The 20,574-nt window shown below is 44.6% G+C and overlaps 1 protein-coding gene across 1 annotated transcript; it reads right to left on the bottom strand.

Annotated features, from left to right (window-relative positions):
• Nucleotides 1-2,631: 2,631 nt before the first annotated feature.
• LOC136530730 (uncharacterized) lies at nt 2,632-3,540 on the bottom strand. The gene has a single exon (XM_066523438.1). The coding sequence runs from the start codon at nt 3,538-3,540 to the stop codon at nt 2,632-2,634; it is 909 nt and encodes a 302-aa protein (XP_066379535.1).
• Nucleotides 3,541-20,574: the final 17,034 nt, after the last annotated feature.

The raw sequence follows: 20,574 nt of genomic DNA, 5'->3' as shown, positions 1-20,574 counted from the left end.
GGTCAAGTAACCGGACGCTGAGAGGCAGCGTCCGGTCGACTCCAGTAAGGTTCCAGAAGAGTGAATCGGCGACCAGACGCGTCCGGTCAATACTAACCGGACCCTGAGGATCCAGGGTCCGATCGAGTACAGTAAGGTTCCAGTGAGGGTTTAATGCGACCGGACGCGTCCGGTCAGTAGTGATCGGACCCTGCATGCGTCCGGTCAACACTTAATCACTGGTGTGCGGGTTGAACTGACCGGAGCGTCCGGTCAACATGACCAGAGCGTCCGGTCACCCCGCAGAGGCACATAACGGTTCATTTTTTAGGCTGCCTTATAAATAGAAGCTCCACTCGTGTGTAGAGTTACTTTTGCTCATTCCAACAGCTGAGAAACACGTTTGTGAGTGCCAAGAAGAGCAAGGTCCTAGTGAGGTGATTGAGATTTGAGAATCCAAGAGAGTAGCCTCATTAGTGAATCAAGAGTAGCAAAGTGTGCATCCACCGTTCTCATTAGGCTTCGCGTGGTCAAGTGAGAGTTCGTGCTTGTTACTCTTGGTGATCGTCATCACCTAGATGGCTTGGTGGTGATTGAGAGCTTGGTGATCACCCGACGGAGCTTGTGGGTGACCCAACTCAAGTTGTGAGCGGTTTTGGGTGATTCACCGCGACAGAGTGTCGAAGAATCAACCTGTAGAGAGCACTTGATCCTTGCGCGGATCAAGGGGGAGCTACACCCTTGCACGGGTACTCCAACGAGGACTAGTGGGGAGTGGCGACTCTCTGATACCTCGGCAAAACATCGCCGCGTTTCTCTCTCCCTATTTACTTTGAGCATTTACTTTGAGCAATTCAATACTTGTTTTTACATTCATAGAATTTCCATGTTAGAGTAAGTTTAGAACATAGGTTGCAAGTTCTTTGTGCGTTAGATTAATAGAAACACTTTTCTAGGCACAAGAGGTTAATTGGGCTAACCGTAGGATTTATTTATTGCAAGAAAATTTAGAATTAGCCCAATTCACCCTCTCTTGGGCATCTTGATCCTTTCAGTGGCCATTAATAATTCCAAATAGTTATTTTTAATGTTACCTTATAACAGTATCGTTTATATATATATCCGACTAAATGTTCTTTTAGGAGCAATTACAGTTGCTTCTAACGCTATTTGTTCGTTAAGAATACATAGGTATAATGAAACAACAGCAGATGTATAACTTTTTCCTTAGCCTTGAACGTGTGCCAGTCCATCTATATTTATATTTATTTTAGAATATGAATATAAATGTTGAAAATGTGCTATCCGATTTAGTAGCTGAGACAATGCTAGGGACAATAGGACGAAGTTGAGCCAAAATAAATTTTGATAATTCATGGATCAAATTGTGTCTAAAATATAAAGTTTTCTTTTAGGATACATAAAGTTGAGTTAAAAATAAAAAGTTTAAAGACCGAAATGCACTTTGATAATTTATAGATGAAATTGAGCTTAAAATGCAAAGTTTAATAATGACTAAAACGATCATCTTCGTAGTTATAGAATGAAGTTGAGCCTAAAAGTAGAGTTTAAGGATTAAAATGACCATTTTAAAAATTTAGGGACGAAACTGACGTGTTGTCTCGGTAGTGTGTTTTGTTGCGCTATTTTTAGAAGTACCATATAAGACTGTTTCCAACAAGAGACCTATAGGGGCACCCAAATCCAAAATAGGTAATATAAACCTAAAATTAACCTCCAACAGACTACCTATACGGGAGACCCGTTTTGGATTATCTGATAGACACAACACAAATATGAGCATCATCTCTCCTGGAAACCTATTTGCAAAAAGGATTATCTTTTGGGTTCTATTGTTGGAGAAGATGTTGAATGTGTATTGAATCCCTTGACTATAGCGCTACCCAGATGTCAAATAGGTCTTGTATTTTGGGTGTCGTTAGAGATAGTCTAAGCTTTACATGTTTGGATCTATAAAATAAAATAACCCTCTTATTCTCGATGCGCAATTTTATCTAACAGTTTCACCGTTAAGCCAAAAACGTTAAATTGTTACATGGTTTTGTGATCAAATACACCATATGAATCATGTAACCGTTTGGCAATCAGTCATAGGCTTCACTATTTGGCTTCACCATTTGGCAATGATCATGGTTAGCTAACTAAAACTTATAGCTGGACTGAAACCCGAACAGAAATCAAACTTTCAAACTCAGAATCAACCTGTCATTACTTACTAGGTAGACAGGTCGAAACAATACGTAGAACAATTTATTCGGCACATATCTGGGCCACCATGCTGCAGCCCCCGAGTACTAGAAAGAACAGTAGAAATCTGAGATGCAGGAGCAGTTCATCGGCTCTAGAAAGAAGAAATTTTCACACAACAAAGCACAAGCATTCACACTCAGGCTCATATTAGAATGCAGCAGCTTTTGCATGCGTTTTCTTGCTTGCTCTCTCATCATGGTTTCCATTGTGCAGCCGAAGATAAGAACACAAACATCACCGGCATCAGCATCAGCATCAGCAATAAGCATCTCTTCTATACATGATTGTTGCCTGTATAGAAACCAAAAATACATACGGTGCGAGCATCGACATTGCTGGATTGCTTCGCAGTAGGAGGTAGAGAGTAATCACCATCAGTCATCAGGTCTCCTCTTGGTCGTCGCTGTCGTAGCTGCAGCAGAGCACCTGAAGAGCGCCACTGTTCGCCTCCGTGTCCCCGGCAGATGCTTTACCCTCCGACTTGTCGGCGTGACCGCCGTCGTGTGACTTGCCCTCTGGTACCGTCGGCAGGCATCTCCTCTTGGAAACAATAACCACGGGAGCTTGCCGCCGCTTCTCCTTATGCGCTTGGTGGTCGGGCATGGTTTTCGGCACAGAGACCGTGAAGACATCCTCCTCCTCCCGGTCATCGTCCTCCTCGATCCGCTTGATGTACCCAGCGGAGTTGCGGAAACGGATGGATCTGACGAGCGCCTCGTCCGCGTCCTGCTCCTGCTCTTGCACTGTCTTGGCCTGGCTGCGGCGGCGGCACAGCAGGGCCTCGAGGGCCTGCTCCGGCGTGACCCGGGCGCGCCTGGCATTGAGCGAGCGCGCCTCCTCCAGCGCCGTGTCCATCTCGCGCCGGCCGTCGCGCGCCCGGCGCTCCAATGCCGCCATGGCGTCCCCGCTGTCCCGCCTCCGCTCCTCTTCCTCCTCCTCCTCCTCGCGCGCTGCGGCGGCGTCCCGCGTGGCGCTCGCGCCAGACTCGAGCGCGTAGCCCGAGTTCCTGGGGTCCGTCCTGAATGCGATCTCGGCAGAGCAGCGTGAGCACTTGATGTAGAAGCGGAAGACCCGGATCGCGCCGAGGCACCTCTCGCCGGGGACGTCCTCCATGCGCGCGTTGAACTTGGTGCCCCGGCCGAGGTACTCCCCGCAGGCGCCGCAGCGGACGGTCATCGGGAGCATCATCCGCACCTTGGTCTGCTCGTTCTTGGTCCGCCGCCGCTGCGGGACCTTGGACGGGTCGAAGTCGTGCAGGTAGTACTTGTTTATCACCTTGCGCTCGCCCATGTCGCCGCGCCGGCGACGGCGAGGGAGGTAGCCGGAGGAGAATTTTTTTAACTATTTTTAGAACTGACACTGTTTTTTTAACTAACACTTTTAGACGTGCCAACTTACATGGCGCGGCTAAAATACTCTACCGCGCCATGCATGGCGGTGCGGCGAGGCTGCCACCGTGGCAGCGATCCGGACGTTGACCGGTGACGTGGCCCAGCTCTGCCGCGCCACAGATCACGGCGCGGCACTGACGCGCCACCTCCCTCGGCGCGGCAGGGCCCAGTAAAGGCCCGCGACATGGCTCTCTCTCTACATTCCTTTCTTTCCCTTTCACGCGCCCGCCGTCGCCAGACGCCCACGCCCGCGCCCTTCGCCCGCGCCCGCCGCCGACAGCCGCTGGTCGCACCCTCCCTTGTCGGACCCCTCCGTATCTTCCCCGAAGCTCCTCCTCGGCCTTGTCAAGGTAATGAAGCTGCTCCTCGGCCTCAACGGTGGATTGAAGGATTTGAATGAGTAGTTAGGGTATAGAGGAAAATATGAGTTCGTTAGAACGTTGGATTGAAGGATTAGGATTATGATTACCAATGTTAAGGTTAATTGGTTAGTTAGAATTATGATTACCATGTATTCTAAGGTCAATTTTTATATGAATTTTGCTTGTTTGAGTTTGCATCTCAACTTTTACATGTGAATAAATATATGGACACACGGTTGATGTACCCATGTAACAAGCACTGTTATCTCAAAAGCACTATTTGGTATTTGTATTGTAGTAGAACTTTCTCGGTGCTGCATTGTGTTTCATTTGAACTATTTATGTATTGTACCCATGTAACAAGCACTATTTAATTTTTGTAACAGACATTTTGTTATTATCTCAAAGCGACAACAAATGAAACAAGGCACTTCTGTTATGTTATCACATGAGACAAGTTATTTCCTCATGTCAGTTTAACGAATAGGTCAGCATGAAGGTTAAGTGTACGAGACAATCAATACACAAGTTCAATAATACTAACTTATACACGTCCCAAGTTTATTGCAAGTTCGATAATACCTCTGTTCGGCATAAGTTCAGCAAGTCATAACTACGATACAAGTTCATCAATACATAAGTTCGACATTACTCGACATACTACATGTTCCATCAGTGTATGGGTGTCTGAGTACAAGTGCATCATATCATCTTAAAGAACTCCTACAACCTAGGAGTATATGGGTACCACGGACGTCGTTGCCTCTTCGGACGTGAAGGCAGCACGTTAGGGGTGAACCCAATGTCGGTACGGTCTCGCTGGCGATACACCCGGCGGTGCTACTGAGTGTAACTAGGACCCTGCAATTACAATATAGTCATCGTTACTTACAATGTTCAAGTAATTGTGACGTGTATGGCGAAGGGTTGTTTCAAGTACCTTTTCGTCGAACTATGTAGGAAATGGTGCATCACCAAGCTGAGACATCCCAATCTCATCATAGTCCTCGTCCTTGTCCTCATCCTCGTCCTCCTCAACGTCATGCTCCGCTGGACCCTTGCCTACATTGCCGGGAGTACGAACATAAGAGGTCCCATCAGCCATCATAACGAAGGAACCTGCTCGTGTCGGCATAGTACTCGAGCGTAAGGAACTAGATAGGTTCGGGTCATAGGGCATCTCCCACGGAGTATCCACGCAGCTGAGCTTCTGTGCCAGCTTCTTGTAGCTCCTTCTCACTTTCTGCAAAAAAAAGAAAAGACGGATGAATGAGTCATGGAAACCATTTAACCACTGTCATGGCTTTGAGAATAGAATGTACATCGACGAAGACATGTAGAATATCGTGCGGCTCCCCTCTAGTCTCGTGAAGTCATACGACTGCTTCGTGAATATGTGACTAGTCTACCCTGAGCCAACATAACATGTAAAACCTCAGTTGGTACTAGTAATGACATACCATGAACATGTACTAGCATAGCATCAACTAGTGTGGGCATAGCATGTCTACCTCCCTGGTCATCATCTGAATCATCCGAATCACTGCTAACTACATCACCGATCCTGTCCTCCTCCTCACGCTCCTCCTCTTCCCGTTCGAGCTTGTTCACATCGAAGTCATTGCTTATACAACCTACTTGACTTGAATGAAACTGCTCCTGCATCAACTGACCTTCAAAATCCATGTTACCCTGAGTTGCTTCCCCTTCGACCCCCAATTCTTACTCATTGCCTCCAACACCGTTAATGGATGGCCCGTCTAGGACATCGTGCATCATGTACCCATTCTCTGCCACCACCTCAGCCATGGACACATTGGAACCTTGGAGCACCCTATTGTAGTAGGACCTGTGAGTAGGGTCGCGCAAGGGCATCAGGACATAGTGTGGCCATCTTTTCAGTATCAAACCTCCTCTTCAGTGTGAAATCATCGCCAAACTTTACATTCAAACAGACACAAAGGTCGTTGAAACTAGGAGGTTCATCAAACCATTCCAATTATTTTTATGTATCCTTAAACATACCATCTTCTCTCCTAACACTTCCTCCGTAAAAAACTCTAACACAACAATTCATCTACAAAAGTATTTCAAGAAACTTCATCAAGTCATCGAAATCATCGTACGTACTGTCCATAGTAATATTAATACCTATTCTAACTATAATTATATTAACTAATCTAATATTAACACCTATACAAGACTAACTACAACAACTAATTATACTAAATACAATAACTAACTAGACTGACTAACTGTACTAACTAAACTAACTAACTTTACTAACTATACTTTACTAACTATACTAACTTTACCTATTTTACTAACTTACTATACTAACTAATCATTCAAACTAATTTTGCATCTTAACCCTAAGTAACAATAATTTTGATTCAATCAACAAATACACAAGGGAAGTACCTCGTGGTAGTAGCGTGCTCTCGTCCTCGCGATAGCGGCGTTCGTTCTTGCGGTAGTGACGCGCTAGACCGGGCCAGGAGGCGGGTGGCACGGGGGGAGGCACGAGCGCTGGCCTCTACGGCGACGGCGGCGGTGAAAGCTCTAGTTTGGTTTTGGTGAATTGATGAAACCCTAAGTGCTAACCTAGTTTATCAAGTAATCATGAGATAGGTAGCACACTCCAAGTGATGAAGCAAATGAAGATCATAGCATGATGATGATCAAGTGCTTGGACTTGGAAAGAAGAAAGAGAAAAACAAAAAGCTCAAGGCAAAGGTATAAACCATAGGAGCTATTTTGTATTGGTGATCAAGACACTTAGTGTGATCACATTTAGGTTTGATAGCCGTACTATTAAGAGGGGTGAAACTCGTATCGGAATGCGGTTATCAAAGTGCCACTAGATGCTCTAACTCATTGCATATGCATTTAGAATCTAGTGGAGTGCTAACACCCTTGAAAATGTTTGTAAAAATATGCTAACACATGTGTACAAGGTGATACACTTGGTGGTTGGCACATTTGAGCAAGGGTGAAGAAGATAGAGTCGAAGAGGAGTTAGCCGCGCTGGTTACAGAGTGACCGAACGTGTCCGGTATGGTGACTGGACATGTCCGGTATTTGGCGACGAACTCCACGACTGGACACGTCCGGTCACCACACCAGACACGTCCGGTGTGAATCAGAAAACACAGTGTTCAGCAAAGCAGTCGATCGGACGCTGGCAGCGTCCGATCCGGTATCACCGGACACGTCTGGTCGAGCATGGATGCTTACTATACTCTACTGGACGCTGAGGCTCAGCGTCCGGTCATTTTCCAATAGACGAATCTGGTTAGCCTGGTGGCTTACTGGACTCGACCGAACTTAGTGGCTCAGCGTCTGGTCATTCGTAGTTCTACATTCGGTCTGAGCGTCCGATCACATGAAAGTGTGGGCTGCAACGGCTACCTTGTCTTGAACTAGACACGTGGTGGTCTGGGAGAGACTGGATGTGTTCGGTCGACCTACCAGACACGTCCGGTATTCACGACTGGAGCGTCTGGTCGATTGGACCGGAGGGTCCAGTTGACGCGCGGTGAGCCCGGTTTTTGAGCCAACGGCTCTATTTTATGGGGGCTTCTATTTAAAGCCCCATAGCCGGCTCAAGCTTAGACCTTTGGCCATTTTCATCGATATAGCAACCTTGTGAGCTTAGCCAAAGCCCTCCCACTCATCTCCATCATTAATTCAACATCTTTGTGAGATTGGGAGAGAATCCAAGTGCATTGCTTGAGTGTTTGCATCTAGAGGCACTTGGTGTCCGTGTTTCTCTGCGGGATTCACTTGTTACTCTTGGTGGTTGCCGCCACCTAGATGGCTTGGAGTAGCGAAGATCATCGAGCGGAGGGTGGTGATTGTCTCCAGCTCTGATCATGGTGATTGTGAGGGGTTCTTAACCTTCCCCGGCGGAGAGCCAAAAGGTACTCTAGTGGATTGCTCGTGGCTTGTGTGATCCTCATCTTGTGTTGGTTGTGCAGCACCCTATTGAGGGTTTGGCGTGTGAAGCCAATTAACGCATGAACCTCCAAGTGAGTGAATCTCCACAACGAGGAGTAGCTTGCCGGCAAGCAAGTGAACCTCGGTAAAAAATCATTGTGTCCATCCTTTGATTCTGAGGTGATTGGTCTTCATTAATATTGATTCTTGTGATTGATTGGTTCACTCCTCGACACGGCGGTATAACTATCTTACTTACTCTCTTTGCATTACCGCAAACTAGTTGTCAAGCTCTTTAGTGTAGCTAGTTGTGGGAGCTTGTTAGTTTGGTTAGTGTGGCTCTTTAGTTAGCATTTGAGAGCCCACTAACTTAGTGTAGTGACATAGCTATTGTGTGGATACATACTGTATAAACTAGAATTGTGGTAGGAGGCTTACAATTTTAGTAGGCTAGCGTAATACTTGCTTCACCTCATAATTGTCTAATCGGTTTGCTAAGTGTTGTTGTAGAAATTTTTATTAGGCTCTTCACCCCCCTCTAGCCATTAGGACCTTTCAAGTGGTATCGAAGCCGAGGTCACCGTTATTTGAGGCTTAACAACCTTCGGTGTTAAAATGGCTTAAATCAACAACTCCAAGAAGCCACCCCAATTTGATGGCTCCAACTATCCCTATTGGAAGGCCAAGATGACAACTTATATCAAGTCAATCAATAGGAAGGTTTGGAAGGTGGTAGAAACAAAAATTGAGATTGAAGATCCGGAGAATCCCTCCATGGCCGAAGAAGTACTTCTCTAAAATAATAACATTGCTCTAAGTGCTATTCATGATGCAATTGATGAAAGAACATTTGAGCAAGTCAAAAATATTGAGATGGCTCATGAGGCATGGAAAAAGTTGGAAGAATCATTTGAGGGCACTCAAGCTGTAAAGGGTGCTAAGGCATATATCCTTAAAGAGAAGTTTGCAAGCTTCAAGATGAAGGATGATGAGAGTGTGCCAGAGATGTTCCATAGGCTTCAAGTGCTTATCAATGATCTCAAAGCACTTGGAGAAGAAGTGAAGGATAAGGACTTCTCCCACAAGTTCTTGAGATGCTTACCTTTAAGATTTGGCACATTGGTCACTATTCTAGTAAGGAGTGGTTTGGACACCATGACACCAAACTAAGTGTTGGGAGATATAATGACCGATGATACATATAGAGATGATGATGAGAAGGAAGAAAAGAAGGAGAAGAGAGATGAGAAGAAGGATGAGAAGAAGAAGAGCATGGCATTCAAAGCCACATCATCCAAGGGCAAAGCAAAGCAAGAAACATCAAGTGAAGAAGATAAATCTTAGGATGATGATGATGATGAGAAGATGGCTCTATTTGTCAAGAGATTTGGCAAGTTCATGGTGAAGAAGGGCTACCATGCTAGAAGAAAGAAGTCTTCATTCAAGAACAAAGAAGAGTCAAGAAGGTGCTTCAAGTGTGGAAGGAAAGATCATCTTGTTGCTCAATGCCCATACAATAGTGACAATGATGATGACAACAAGAAGAACAAGAAGGAAAAGAAAGAGAAGAAGGACAAGATGGCCTTCAAGAAGAAGAAGGGTGGTTCATATGTAGTCACTTGGGATAGTGATGCTTCCTCAAGTGATGATGATGATGATAGTGATGATCACAAGACCACCAAGAAGAAGGTTCTTGCAAGCATTGCCATCAATGAGAAGCCTTCTCTCTTCGAATCTTCATCATGCTTCATGGCTAAGGCCACTTAGGTACAATATTGTGATGATGAAAGTGATGAAGAACATGATGATGAAAATGAACATGAAAATGAAAACGATAGTGATAGTGATAGTGATAATGATGAACCCACTAAAGATGAATTATTTGACATGCTAGAAGATGCTAGAGAACACTTTGACATCAAGAGAAGGGAATGCAAAAGCTTGCGAAAGGAACTAAAAGACCTTAAGCAAGCCTTTGATGAGCTCAATGCATCTCATGAGAGGCTAGAGGAAGCCAATGAGAAGCTTGGCAAAGCTCACAAAAAACTTGAAAAGGCTCATTCGTCTTTGCTTGATGAGCAAAATAAAAAGAAGCATGTTAAAACTTGCAATGTAGGTTTAACTTGTGATATAATTGATGAATCACTATCTATGCCTATCATTGTTGCTCCTACTAACCCTTCTTGTAGCACTTTCACTTCTACCTCATCTAGTAGTGATGGTCTCACTTATGATGCCTCACTAGTGGTTGAGAATGAGAACCTCAAGAAGGAGGTCACTAAGCTCACTCACACCTTAGCTAAGACTTATGGTGGTGAGGACCGCTTGCTTATGTGCTTGGGTAGTCAAAGAGCTTCTCTCTACAAAGAGGGATTGGGCTATACCCCCAAGAAAGGCAAGGCGGCCTTTACTCCTCATAAGACTAGTTTTGTGAAGAACAATGGTTGGTTTTGCACTAGTTGCAAGCAAGTGGGTCATAAAGAGTACGAATGCAAAAACAAGAGCAAAAATGCTAATGTATCCTCCATTAAGCTTGATTCATGCTATATGCTTACTAAGGGTACAAATGGTGTGAAGGCTAAGTTCATTGGTAAATCATGGATGGGCTTAAAGAAGAAAGCCATTTGGGTACCAAAGAGCCTAGTGACTAACCTTCAAGGACCCAAGCAAGTTTGGGTATCTAAAAAGAATTGATCTTCTTTTGTAGGTCAATTACAAAGCCGGAGGAAGGCATTGGGTTCTTGATAGTGAGTGCACTCAATACATGACCGGTGATGCAAAAATGTTCAACTCAATCAACACCAATGGCAATGATGGTTATGATAGTATCACATTTGGTGACAATGGCAAAGGCAAGGTCAAAGGGCTTGGTAAGATTGCAATATCCAATGACATGAGCATATCCAATGTGTTGCTAGTAGAAAGCTTGAACTTTAATTTGCTATCCGTGGCACAATTATGTGATCTTGGATTCAAGTGCATATTTGGGGTAGATGATGTAGAGATCATAAGTGTAGATGACTCTAATTTGATCTTCAAAGGCTTTAGATATGAGAATCTATACTTGATTGATTTCAATGCTAGTGAAGCTAGATTGTCCATATGCTTGTTCACTAAGTCTAGCATGGGTTGGTTATGGCATAGAAGGCTTGGTCATGTTGGAATGAAATAATTGAACAAATTGGTTAAGCATGACTTAGTTAAAGGCTTGAAAGATGTTGTGTTTAAAAAAGATAAGCTTTGTAGCTCTTGTCAAGCTGGCAAACAAGTTGGAAACACCCATCCTAAGAAAAGCATGATGAGCACTTGTAAAGCATTTGAGTTATTGCACATGGATTTGTTTGGGCCAACACAATACACTAGTATCGGTGGAAACAAATATGGCTTTATAATAGCGGATGACTACACTAGATACACATGGGTATTCTTTCTAGTGGATAAAAGTGATGTATTTGCAATATTCAAATCATTTGTCAAGGGCATTCATAATGAGTTTGAAACAACCATCAAGAGAGTTAAAAGTGACAATGGTAGTGAGTTCAAGAACACTAGAATTGATGAGTTGTGTGATGAATTTGGAATTAGACATCAATTCTTGGCCAAGTACATACCTCAATCAAATGGCCTTGTTGAGAGAAAGAATAGAACACTCATTGATATGGCAAGGTCTATGCTTAGTGAATACAATGTGAGTCAATCTTTTTGGGCCGAAGCTATCAACACGACTTGCTATTGTAGCAACCGCCTCTATTGTTACCGATTGAAAGAAAAGACACCATATGAGCTCTTGAATGGTAGAAAGCCCAACATTGCATATTTTCAGGTCTTTGGTTGCAAATGCTATATCTTGAAGAAAGGTACTAGATTGAGCAAGTTTGACAAAAAATGTGATGAAGGATTCCTACTTGGTTATTCCACTACAAGCAAAGCATATAGAGTTTGGAATTTAGATAGTGGTACTCTTGAGGAAGTTCATGATTTTGAATTTGATGAAACCAAGGGTTCACAAGTAGAGAATAAGAACTTGGAAGATGTTAGAGGCATTCAACTTTCAAATGCCATGAAGAACATGGATATTGGTGAATTGAGGCCTAGACAAGTGAATGGTGATGAAGATGACCAAGTGCAAGTGCTCTCTAACTCAAATGTGCAAGATGATACAAATCAAGTTAGTGCAAGTGGCTCTCATGACAATGAACAAGATCAAGTGGCTAGTACATCATCTCAACCCAATGATCAAGCAAGTGCAAGCAATCAAGTTCCAATCCTCCAACCAACCAATGTTGCAAGAGATCATCTATTGAACACTATCATTGGTGATATTTCAAGAGGTGTACAAACAAGATCAAGATTGGCATTATTTTGTGAGTATTTCTCATTTGTGTCATCCATTGAACCAAAGAAGATAGATGAAGCATTGAAGGATGTTGATTGGGTGAATGCTATGCATGAAGAATTGAATAACTTCACTAGAAATCAAGTATGGGAATTAGTAGAGAGACCAAATGGACACAATGTGATTGGAACCAAATGGGTCTTTAGAAACAAGCAAGATCAAGATGGGATAGTAGTAAGGAACAAAGCAAGATTGGTAGCACAAGGATATACACAAGTTGAAGGTCTTGACTTTGGAGAAACATATGCCTCGGTTGCTAGATTAGAAGCAATAAGAATATTGCTAGCCTATGCTTGTGCCCACAACATCAAGCTCTATCAAATGGATGTTAATAGTGCATTTCTCAATGGCTACATCAATGAAGAAGTATATGTTGAGCAACCTCCCAATTTTGAAGATAACAAGAAGCCCAACCATGTGTACAAGTTGAAGAAGGCTTTGTATGGCTTGAAGCAAGCACCTAGAGCATGGTATGAGAGATTGCGGGATTTCCTACTCTCTAAAGGGTTCACAATGGGCAAGGTTGACACCACTCTTTTCATCAAGAAGATTGGAAAAGATCTATTTGTATTGCAAATCTATGTTGATGATATCATATTTGGATCAACCAATCAAGAATTTTGTGATGAGTTTGGAAAGATGATGGCTAATGAGTTTGAGATGTCCATGATTGGAGAGTTGAGTTACTTCCTTGGGCTTCAAATCAAGCAATTGAAGAATGGTATATTTGTGAGTCAAGGCAAGTACATCAAGGACATGATCAAGAAGTTTGGCATGAGTGATAGCAAAGTCATTAGCACACCAATAGGAACCAATGGCAACTTAGATAGTGATGCAAGTGGAAATATGGTGGATCAAAAATTGTATCGGTCTATGATTGGAAGCCTACTCTATGTGACCGCATCAAGTCTGGATGTCATGTTTAGTGTATTCATGTGTGCAAGATTTCAAGCCTCACCAAGAGAAAGTCATTTGAAGGCTACAAAAAGGATATTGAGGTACTTGAAGCATACACCAAATGTTGGTTTGTGGTATCCCAAAGGAGCAAAGTTTGAGCTAGTTGGTTACTCCAACTCAGATTATGTGGGATGCAAGGTTGAAAGGAAGAGCACCTCGAGCACATGTTAATTGTTGGGAAGATCACTTGTTTCATGGTCATCAAAGAAGCAAAATAGTGTTGTATTATCAACCGCCGAAGCCGAATACATATCCGCCGGTAGTTGTTGTGCACAAGTACTTTGGATGAAGGCCACTTTGAGTGACTTTGGAATCAAGTTCAAGAAAGTGCCATTGCTATGTGACAATGAGAGTGCAATCAAGTTGACCAACAATCTGGTTCAACATGCAAGAACAAAGCACATTGATGTCTGCCACCATTTCATAAGAGATCACCAACAAAAAGGGGACATTTGCATTGAGAGTGTAGGCACCGAAGATCAACTTGCCGATATATTCACCAAGCCATTGGATGAGAAAAGGTTTTGTAAGCTAAGGAATGAGTTGAACATATTGGATTTCTCAAATATGTGTTGATGCACTCCCCACTCATATGACATGCCTCTCCTTCAAGCAATCCAAGGTAAAAGTTGATTGGCATGACATACATCTTTGCTAAGGACATGATTAGTGCATCTAGTCACATTTTCAATTTTATTAGGACCTTTCTAGTGGTTCTATTTTATTAGACTCATTCATGAAAATCAAATAATTTTGATGTCTATATGGTATCACTATTACTTCTATGCTTGACTTGATCTAGTGGTAGCATATGACATGTTTATGGGCTTGTAAACCTAGTGTTTAATCTAGAAAATGAGCTATAAGTGTTTAACTCAACATGGTACAAGATAACCCTTATTTGGAGGTGTGAAGAAGCTTGTCCTTGGATCAAACCAAGTTGAATATCTTCGGCATATATTTTCTAGTTTGAACCAAATTTGGAACTTTGATCCCCATCCCATTGATTGACATTGATAATCTCGACCCTACAAATAATACTATCTATATTTTGAACCTTTGTGGTCATTGATGACAAAGGGGGAGAGAAACAAAGATAGTGAAAAAGGGGAAGAAATATCATAAATGGAGAGAAACATAAAGATATCTTGATATATGACATAGGGGGAGAGATATAACAAAGGAAAGGGATCAACTAAAATTTTGAGCACACAAGTAGGGGGAGCAAGCTCATAAACTTGTATGGTGCATTTGAATGTGCATTTCATATGTTTGCTTGCATGGCATAAGTTCTAAATTTAAAATATCCATGCTTATGTGGTGTATGCTAGTTGTAGGTTTGAATGATGAAATGAAAAACTAGCATGCATAGAATATCTAATGATTTCATTTCCAAGTGTTTCCAAGTGGTATTTAGCTAACCATGGTGCTAAGGATGATATATTGGTGCACTCTGATTGGTATCACACTTCAAAGATCTATCTTTTATACCTTAGCATCATTTGGTAGACATTGACTCCTATATTTCCTATCTAAGCATATGTGCAAGCTACAATCCAAACTCTTAGCACATATATAGGGGGAGCAATTGCTACCATTTGGGGTTCATGAAACTTGTTCATATCCTTTTAGACATGGTAAATATGCTTGGGCAAGTAACATGGATTCAATTGAATTTCAATTCATATCTTTGTAAAATGGTTGTCATCAATTACCAAAAAGGGGGAGATTGAAAGCTCTAGTTTGATTTTGGTGAATTGATGAAACCCTAAGTGCTAACCTAGTTTATCAAGTAATCATGAGATAGGTAGCACACTCCAAGTGATGAAGCAAATAAAGATCATAGCATAATGATGATCAAGTGCTTGGACTTGGAAAGAAGAAATATAAAAACAAAAGGCTCAAGGCAAAGGTATAAACCATAGGAGTTATTTTGTTTTGGTGATCAAGACACTTAGAGAGTGTGATCATATTTAGGTTTGATAGCCGTACTATTAAGAGGGGTGAAACTCGTATCGGAATGCGGTTATCAAAGTGCCACTAGATGCTCTTACTCATTGCATATGCATTTAGAATCTAGTGGAGTGCTAACACCCTTGAAAATGTTTGTAAAAAATATGCTAACACATGTACACAAAGTGATACACTTGGTGGTTGGCACATTTGAGCAAGGGTGAAGAAGATAGAGTCGAAGAGGAGTTAGCCGCGTTGATTACAGAGTGACCGGACATGTCCGGTATGGTGACCGGACATGTCTGGTATTTGGCGACAAACTCTGCGACCGGACGCATCCAGTCGCCACACTGGACACGTCCGGTGTGAATCAAAAAACACAGTGTTCGGCAGAGCAGTCGATCGGACGCTGGCAGCATCCGGTCTGATATCACCAGACGCGTCCGGTCGAGCATGGATGCTTACTGTACTCCACCGGACGCTGAGGCTCAGTGTCCGGTCGTTTTCCAACAGACGTGTCCGGTCGGCCTGGTGGCTTACTAGACTCAACCGGACTCGGTGGCTCAGCGTTTGGTCATTCGTAGTTCTACGTCCAGTCTAAGCGTCTGATCGCATGAAAGTGTGGGCTGCAATGGCTACCTTGTCTTGAACTAGACACGTGGCGGTCTAGGAGAGACCGGACGCGTCCGGTCAACCTACCGGACACGTCCGGATTCACGACCGGAGCGTCCGGTGCTGCGTCTGGCCGATTGGACCGGAGGGTCCGGTCGACGCGCAGTCAGCCCAGTTTTTGAGCTAATAGCTCTATTTCATGGGGGCTTCTATTTAAAGCCCCATGGCCAGCTCAAGCTTAGACCTTTGGCCATTTTCATTGACATAGCAACCTTATGAGCTTAGCCAAAGCCCTCCCACTAAAAGGTCCTTGTTTGGTTTTGGTAATTGAGTGACAACCTAGGTGGACTAATTGTGTTTATGTGAGATACACAGGTGATTAGTCCACAGGTACATGTGTGTGAGCAACATATGCCATGAAGGTGAAAATGGCTTGGAGATGTTGCAAAGCTCACACATGTGATGATGAAGGAGCTTATTGCACATGAGACATGACATTGAGTCATGTGATCAAGGTGGAGAAGATCAAGACAAGACTTGGCTTGATGGACCGGTTGCAAGCGTGAAGGGCAAGTCGAAGGCTTTGGAGTGATGGACCGTGTGGCGGTGAAGCTTGAGCAAGACTTGGCGCCGATGGACGATGGCAACGGTGAAGAGCAAGTAAAGTCAAGATCGATGAACCAATATGATCACGTGATGATATGAAGTGGATCATATCATTGTTGATCGTGTTGGTGCATGTGTTGCATTGACATTGAAGGGGATGGAATGGAATGCGCAAGGCAAAGGTATAACCTAGGGCATTTCATTTCGCCGGTCATAGGTGTGTAGAGAAGTTTATGACCGGGTTTAGGATAGATGGTTGTACTATCAAGAGGGGCAAACTTGTTTGCATATCGGTCATCTAGTGCCACTCGAGTGATCTAACTTTGCATTGTCGCTAGGATCAAGTGGCGTGGCAAGTTGAGTGGCTAACATCCTTTGGGAAATGATTGTGAAAATGCTAACACACTTACATATGGTGGTGTACACTTGGTGGTGTTGGCACATTTACAAAGGAGGTGGTGTTTGCAGGGGTAAGATGGGTTTGGGTCCCTCTCTCCCTCCCGCCGAGCTTGCGAGGTGAGATTCGGCGCTTTCGGGAAAATAGAATGCCTATTTTCTATTGCGCCAGATGCAAATTCTTGGTGGTTAGCTCATTGGAGCAAGGGTGAAGAAGTTAGAAGTGAAAACGAGTTGGTCGCAAAGACGCTGGCGTCGATCAACTGACCGGACGCTGGGTCTGAAAGCACCGGACGCTGGCTGGCTGCGTCCGGTCAGGCTGACGTACGGTGACGCAATAGTTGGAGTGTGACCGGACGCTGGCTGCGTCCGATCGCGTTCGACTGGACGCGTCCGGTCATGCTCGGGAGCTTACTAGAAACAACCGGACGCTAGGGGTTCAGCGTCCGGTCAGTTGAAGCTGGAGCGTCCGGTCAAGTCAAGTGACCGTTAGAATCGGGACACGTGGTCGTCTGCGAGTGACTGGATGCTGAGGTCCAGCGTTCGGTCAACTCGACCGGAGCGTCCGGTCGTCCCAACCGTTGCCCAGTGAAGGGGTAACGGCTAGTTTAGCCCTTGGGGCTATAAATAGAAGTGGCCTTCGGCCATGGCTAGTGCTGAGCACCTTGGGGGACTTTGTGTCCATGCTTGAGAGTGCTTAGGAGCCCTCCATCACACATATACTTGATAGTGATCATTCGATTGTGTGAGTGAGCGATTCTAGTGCGATTGCATCGTGAGGTTGCATCGAGTGGCACTAGGTGATCGAGTTGCAAGCCGGTGGTGCTTGTTACTTTTGGAGGTTGCCACCTCGTAGACGGCTTGGTGGTGGTCTCCGTCGAAGCGCGCAAGAAGCTTGTGCGGCGCTCCGGAGAAGTGCTTGTGAGGGGCATTATGCTCGCCCCACAGGAGCCGCGAAGAGCAACTCTAGTAAAGCGTGTCATTGAGCTACCCTCACTCAAGGGGTAGGTTCTTGCAGCGCCCGACGTGCGGGCTTAGCGGGTGATGCTAATTAGTCGCCGAACCACCAAGTGAGCGGTCGACACAATGGAGACTAGCGTGTTGGCAAACACGTGAACCTCGGGAGAAAAATCATCGTGTCAACCTTGTTCTTCCCGTTGGTTTGCATCCCCATTACACAAGCTTGCAATTACTTTTATACATATTAAGCTTGTGTAGTTGCTCTTGTAATTAGATAGCTTGTGTAGCTTGATAATTACCTTCTTGCTTGTGTAGCATAGAAGTAGCTCCCTTGCGTGGCTAATTTGGTTTTAGTAACCTTGTTAGTCACATTGCTTAGTTTGTGTAACTAAGTATTTGCGCTCTCTAATTAGGCATTGGTTGCCTTGTTATTGAGCATTGCTAGTGAGCTTAGTTAGCTTTGTGCTTTTGCTTACTAGCATGTGTAGGAGCTCCCTTGTCGCTTAAAGTACTAGTGGCATAGGTTTGTGTAACCTTGCTCCTAGAATTGTTTAGGAGAGCTCTAGCTAGCCCGGCACTTTTGTTGCATAATTGTTATCTTTGCAAGGTGCTAGTGAACATATATAGTGGGGTATAGTCTTGGCTAGACCGATAGTTTTAATTCCGCATTTGTATCGGTTAGCCGACGCGATTAAGTTTTAGAAAAGACTATTCACCCCCCCTCTAGTCGTCATCTCGACCCTTCACCCACTCATCTCCATCATTGATTCATCATCTTTATGAGATTGGGAGAGAATCCAAGTGCATTGCTTGAGTGTTTGCATCTAGAGGCACTTGGTGTTCGTGTTTCACTGCGGGATTCGCTTGTTACTCTTGATGGTTGCTGCCACCTAGACGGCTTGGAGCAGCGAAGATCGTCGAGCTGAGGGTGGTGATTGTCTCCGGCTCCGATCGTGGTGATTGTGAGGGGTTCTTGACCTTTCCCCGGCGAAGAATCAAAAGGTACTCTAGTGGATTGCTCGTGGCTTGTGTGATCCTCATCTTGTGTTGGTTGTGCGGCACCCTATTGAGGGTTTGGCGTGTGAAGCCAATTAACGCGTGAACCTCTAAGTGAGTGAATCGCCACAACGAGGAGTAGCTTACCGGCAAGCAAGTGAACCTCGGTAAAAAATCATTGTGTCCATCCTTTGATTCCAAGGTGATTGGTCTTCATTGATATTGATTCTTGTGATTGATTGGTTCACTCCTCGACACGGCGGTATAACTGTCTTGCTTACTCTCTATGCATTACCACAAACTAGTTGTCAAGCTCTTTAGTGTAGCTAGTTGTGAGAGCTTGTTAGTTTGGTTAGTGTGGCTCTTTAGTTAGCATTTGAGAGTACACTAACTTAGTGTAGTGACATAGCTATTGTGTGGATACATACTATATAAACTAGAATTGTGGTAGGCGGCTTGCAATTTTAGTAGGCTAGCGCAACACTTGCTTTGCATCATAATTATCTAATCGGTTTGCTAAGTGTTGTTGTAGAAATTTTTATTAGGCTATTCACCCCCTCTAGCCATTAGGACCTTTCGGGCGGGTGAACGCGGGATAGAGGGGGGCGCGAAGTGGGGAGCGGTGTATAGCTGCGGCGCGGCAGTGAGGGAGGCGGCTACGGTGGCGGGCGTGGCATTGAGGGCGGTGGCGGGCAATGGGCGTGCATGGCGCAGCGGTGGCACGGCGGCATGCGTGGCGTAGCGGTGAGGGCGGTGGCGGGCGTGCGTGGCGCAGCGGCGGTAGTGCGGGGCGCGGCAGTGGTGCGACACGGCGACGACAGTCGCCAGGCGCGGCGCGGCGGTGGGCGTGCGTGGCGCACCGACGGTAGTGCCGGGCGCAGTGCGGCGGCGGGCGTGCCTCTGCTTCAAACGGCCCGAGTGAGAGAGAGAGAGAAAGGTAAGCGAGAGCCGTGTCATGGGCCTTTACTAGGCCCTGCCGCGCCGTGGGAGATGGCACGTCGGTGCCGCGCCGTGATCTATGGCGCGGTAGGCCTACCGCGCCGTGATTTGTGGTGCGACAGAGCTAGGCCACGTCACCGGTCAGTGCCCGGGTCGTTGCCACGGTGGCAGCCTCGCCGCGCCGCCATGCATGGCGTGGTAGAGTAGTTTGGCCGCGCCATGTAAGTTGACACGTCCAAAAGTGTTAGTTTAAAAAAAGTGTTAGTTTTAAAAATAGTTTAAAAAGTGTTAAAAATAAAAAAAAATCCTAGAGGACAAGATAGATCGCCTGAGGGGATACAAGTCCTAGCCGACCGACACTTAATTGTTGATTTTTTTATAAAGCTTAGAGCATCTTCGGTAGTCTTTCTAAAAGTGACTCTCTAAAGTATCATTTAGAGAGTTATTTGAGTAAAAATCATTTTCTATACCTTTGTATACTCCAACAGCTTTTCTATATTTTGTACGCAGTCTACAGAGTCATTCTTGCTCTCCCTCTTTGGCTAGCGAGAAATCCAGAATAGAGGATATCTATATTTAGATATCCAATTGAAGAGGCTTTTGGAGGGTATTTTTTTCATTAAAATATCTATTCCTGTAAACTAGGAAAGATATAAAGAGTCTCTTGGAGATGCTCTTAATTGTTGAACTTGAAGGCGTATGGATTGGTGCATGTTCGTAGTCGGTTCCGTAAAGCGCGTCAGAGTCGGTTCGTTAAGCACCTGGTGGACTCAAAACTCATCCGTATCGTGAGTTTCGTTCAGAGAATCTCCGACGT

The sequence above is a fragment of the Miscanthus floridulus genome, unplaced genomic scaffold, assembly GCF_019320115.1.
Source record: "Miscanthus floridulus cultivar M001 unplaced genomic scaffold, ASM1932011v1 fs_187_2, whole genome shotgun sequence".
Taxonomy (NCBI): domain Eukaryota; kingdom Viridiplantae; phylum Streptophyta; class Magnoliopsida; order Poales; family Poaceae; genus Miscanthus; species Miscanthus floridulus.
Note: the sequence above shows the minus strand (reverse complement) of the source record. Positions and strands in the feature narration are given on the sequence as shown.

Coding starts and splice junctions, on each gene's coding strand:
- LOC136530730 (XM_066523438.1), bottom strand. CDS start 3,540: ATGGGCGAGCGCAAGGTGATAAACAAGTACTACCTGCACGACTTCGAC.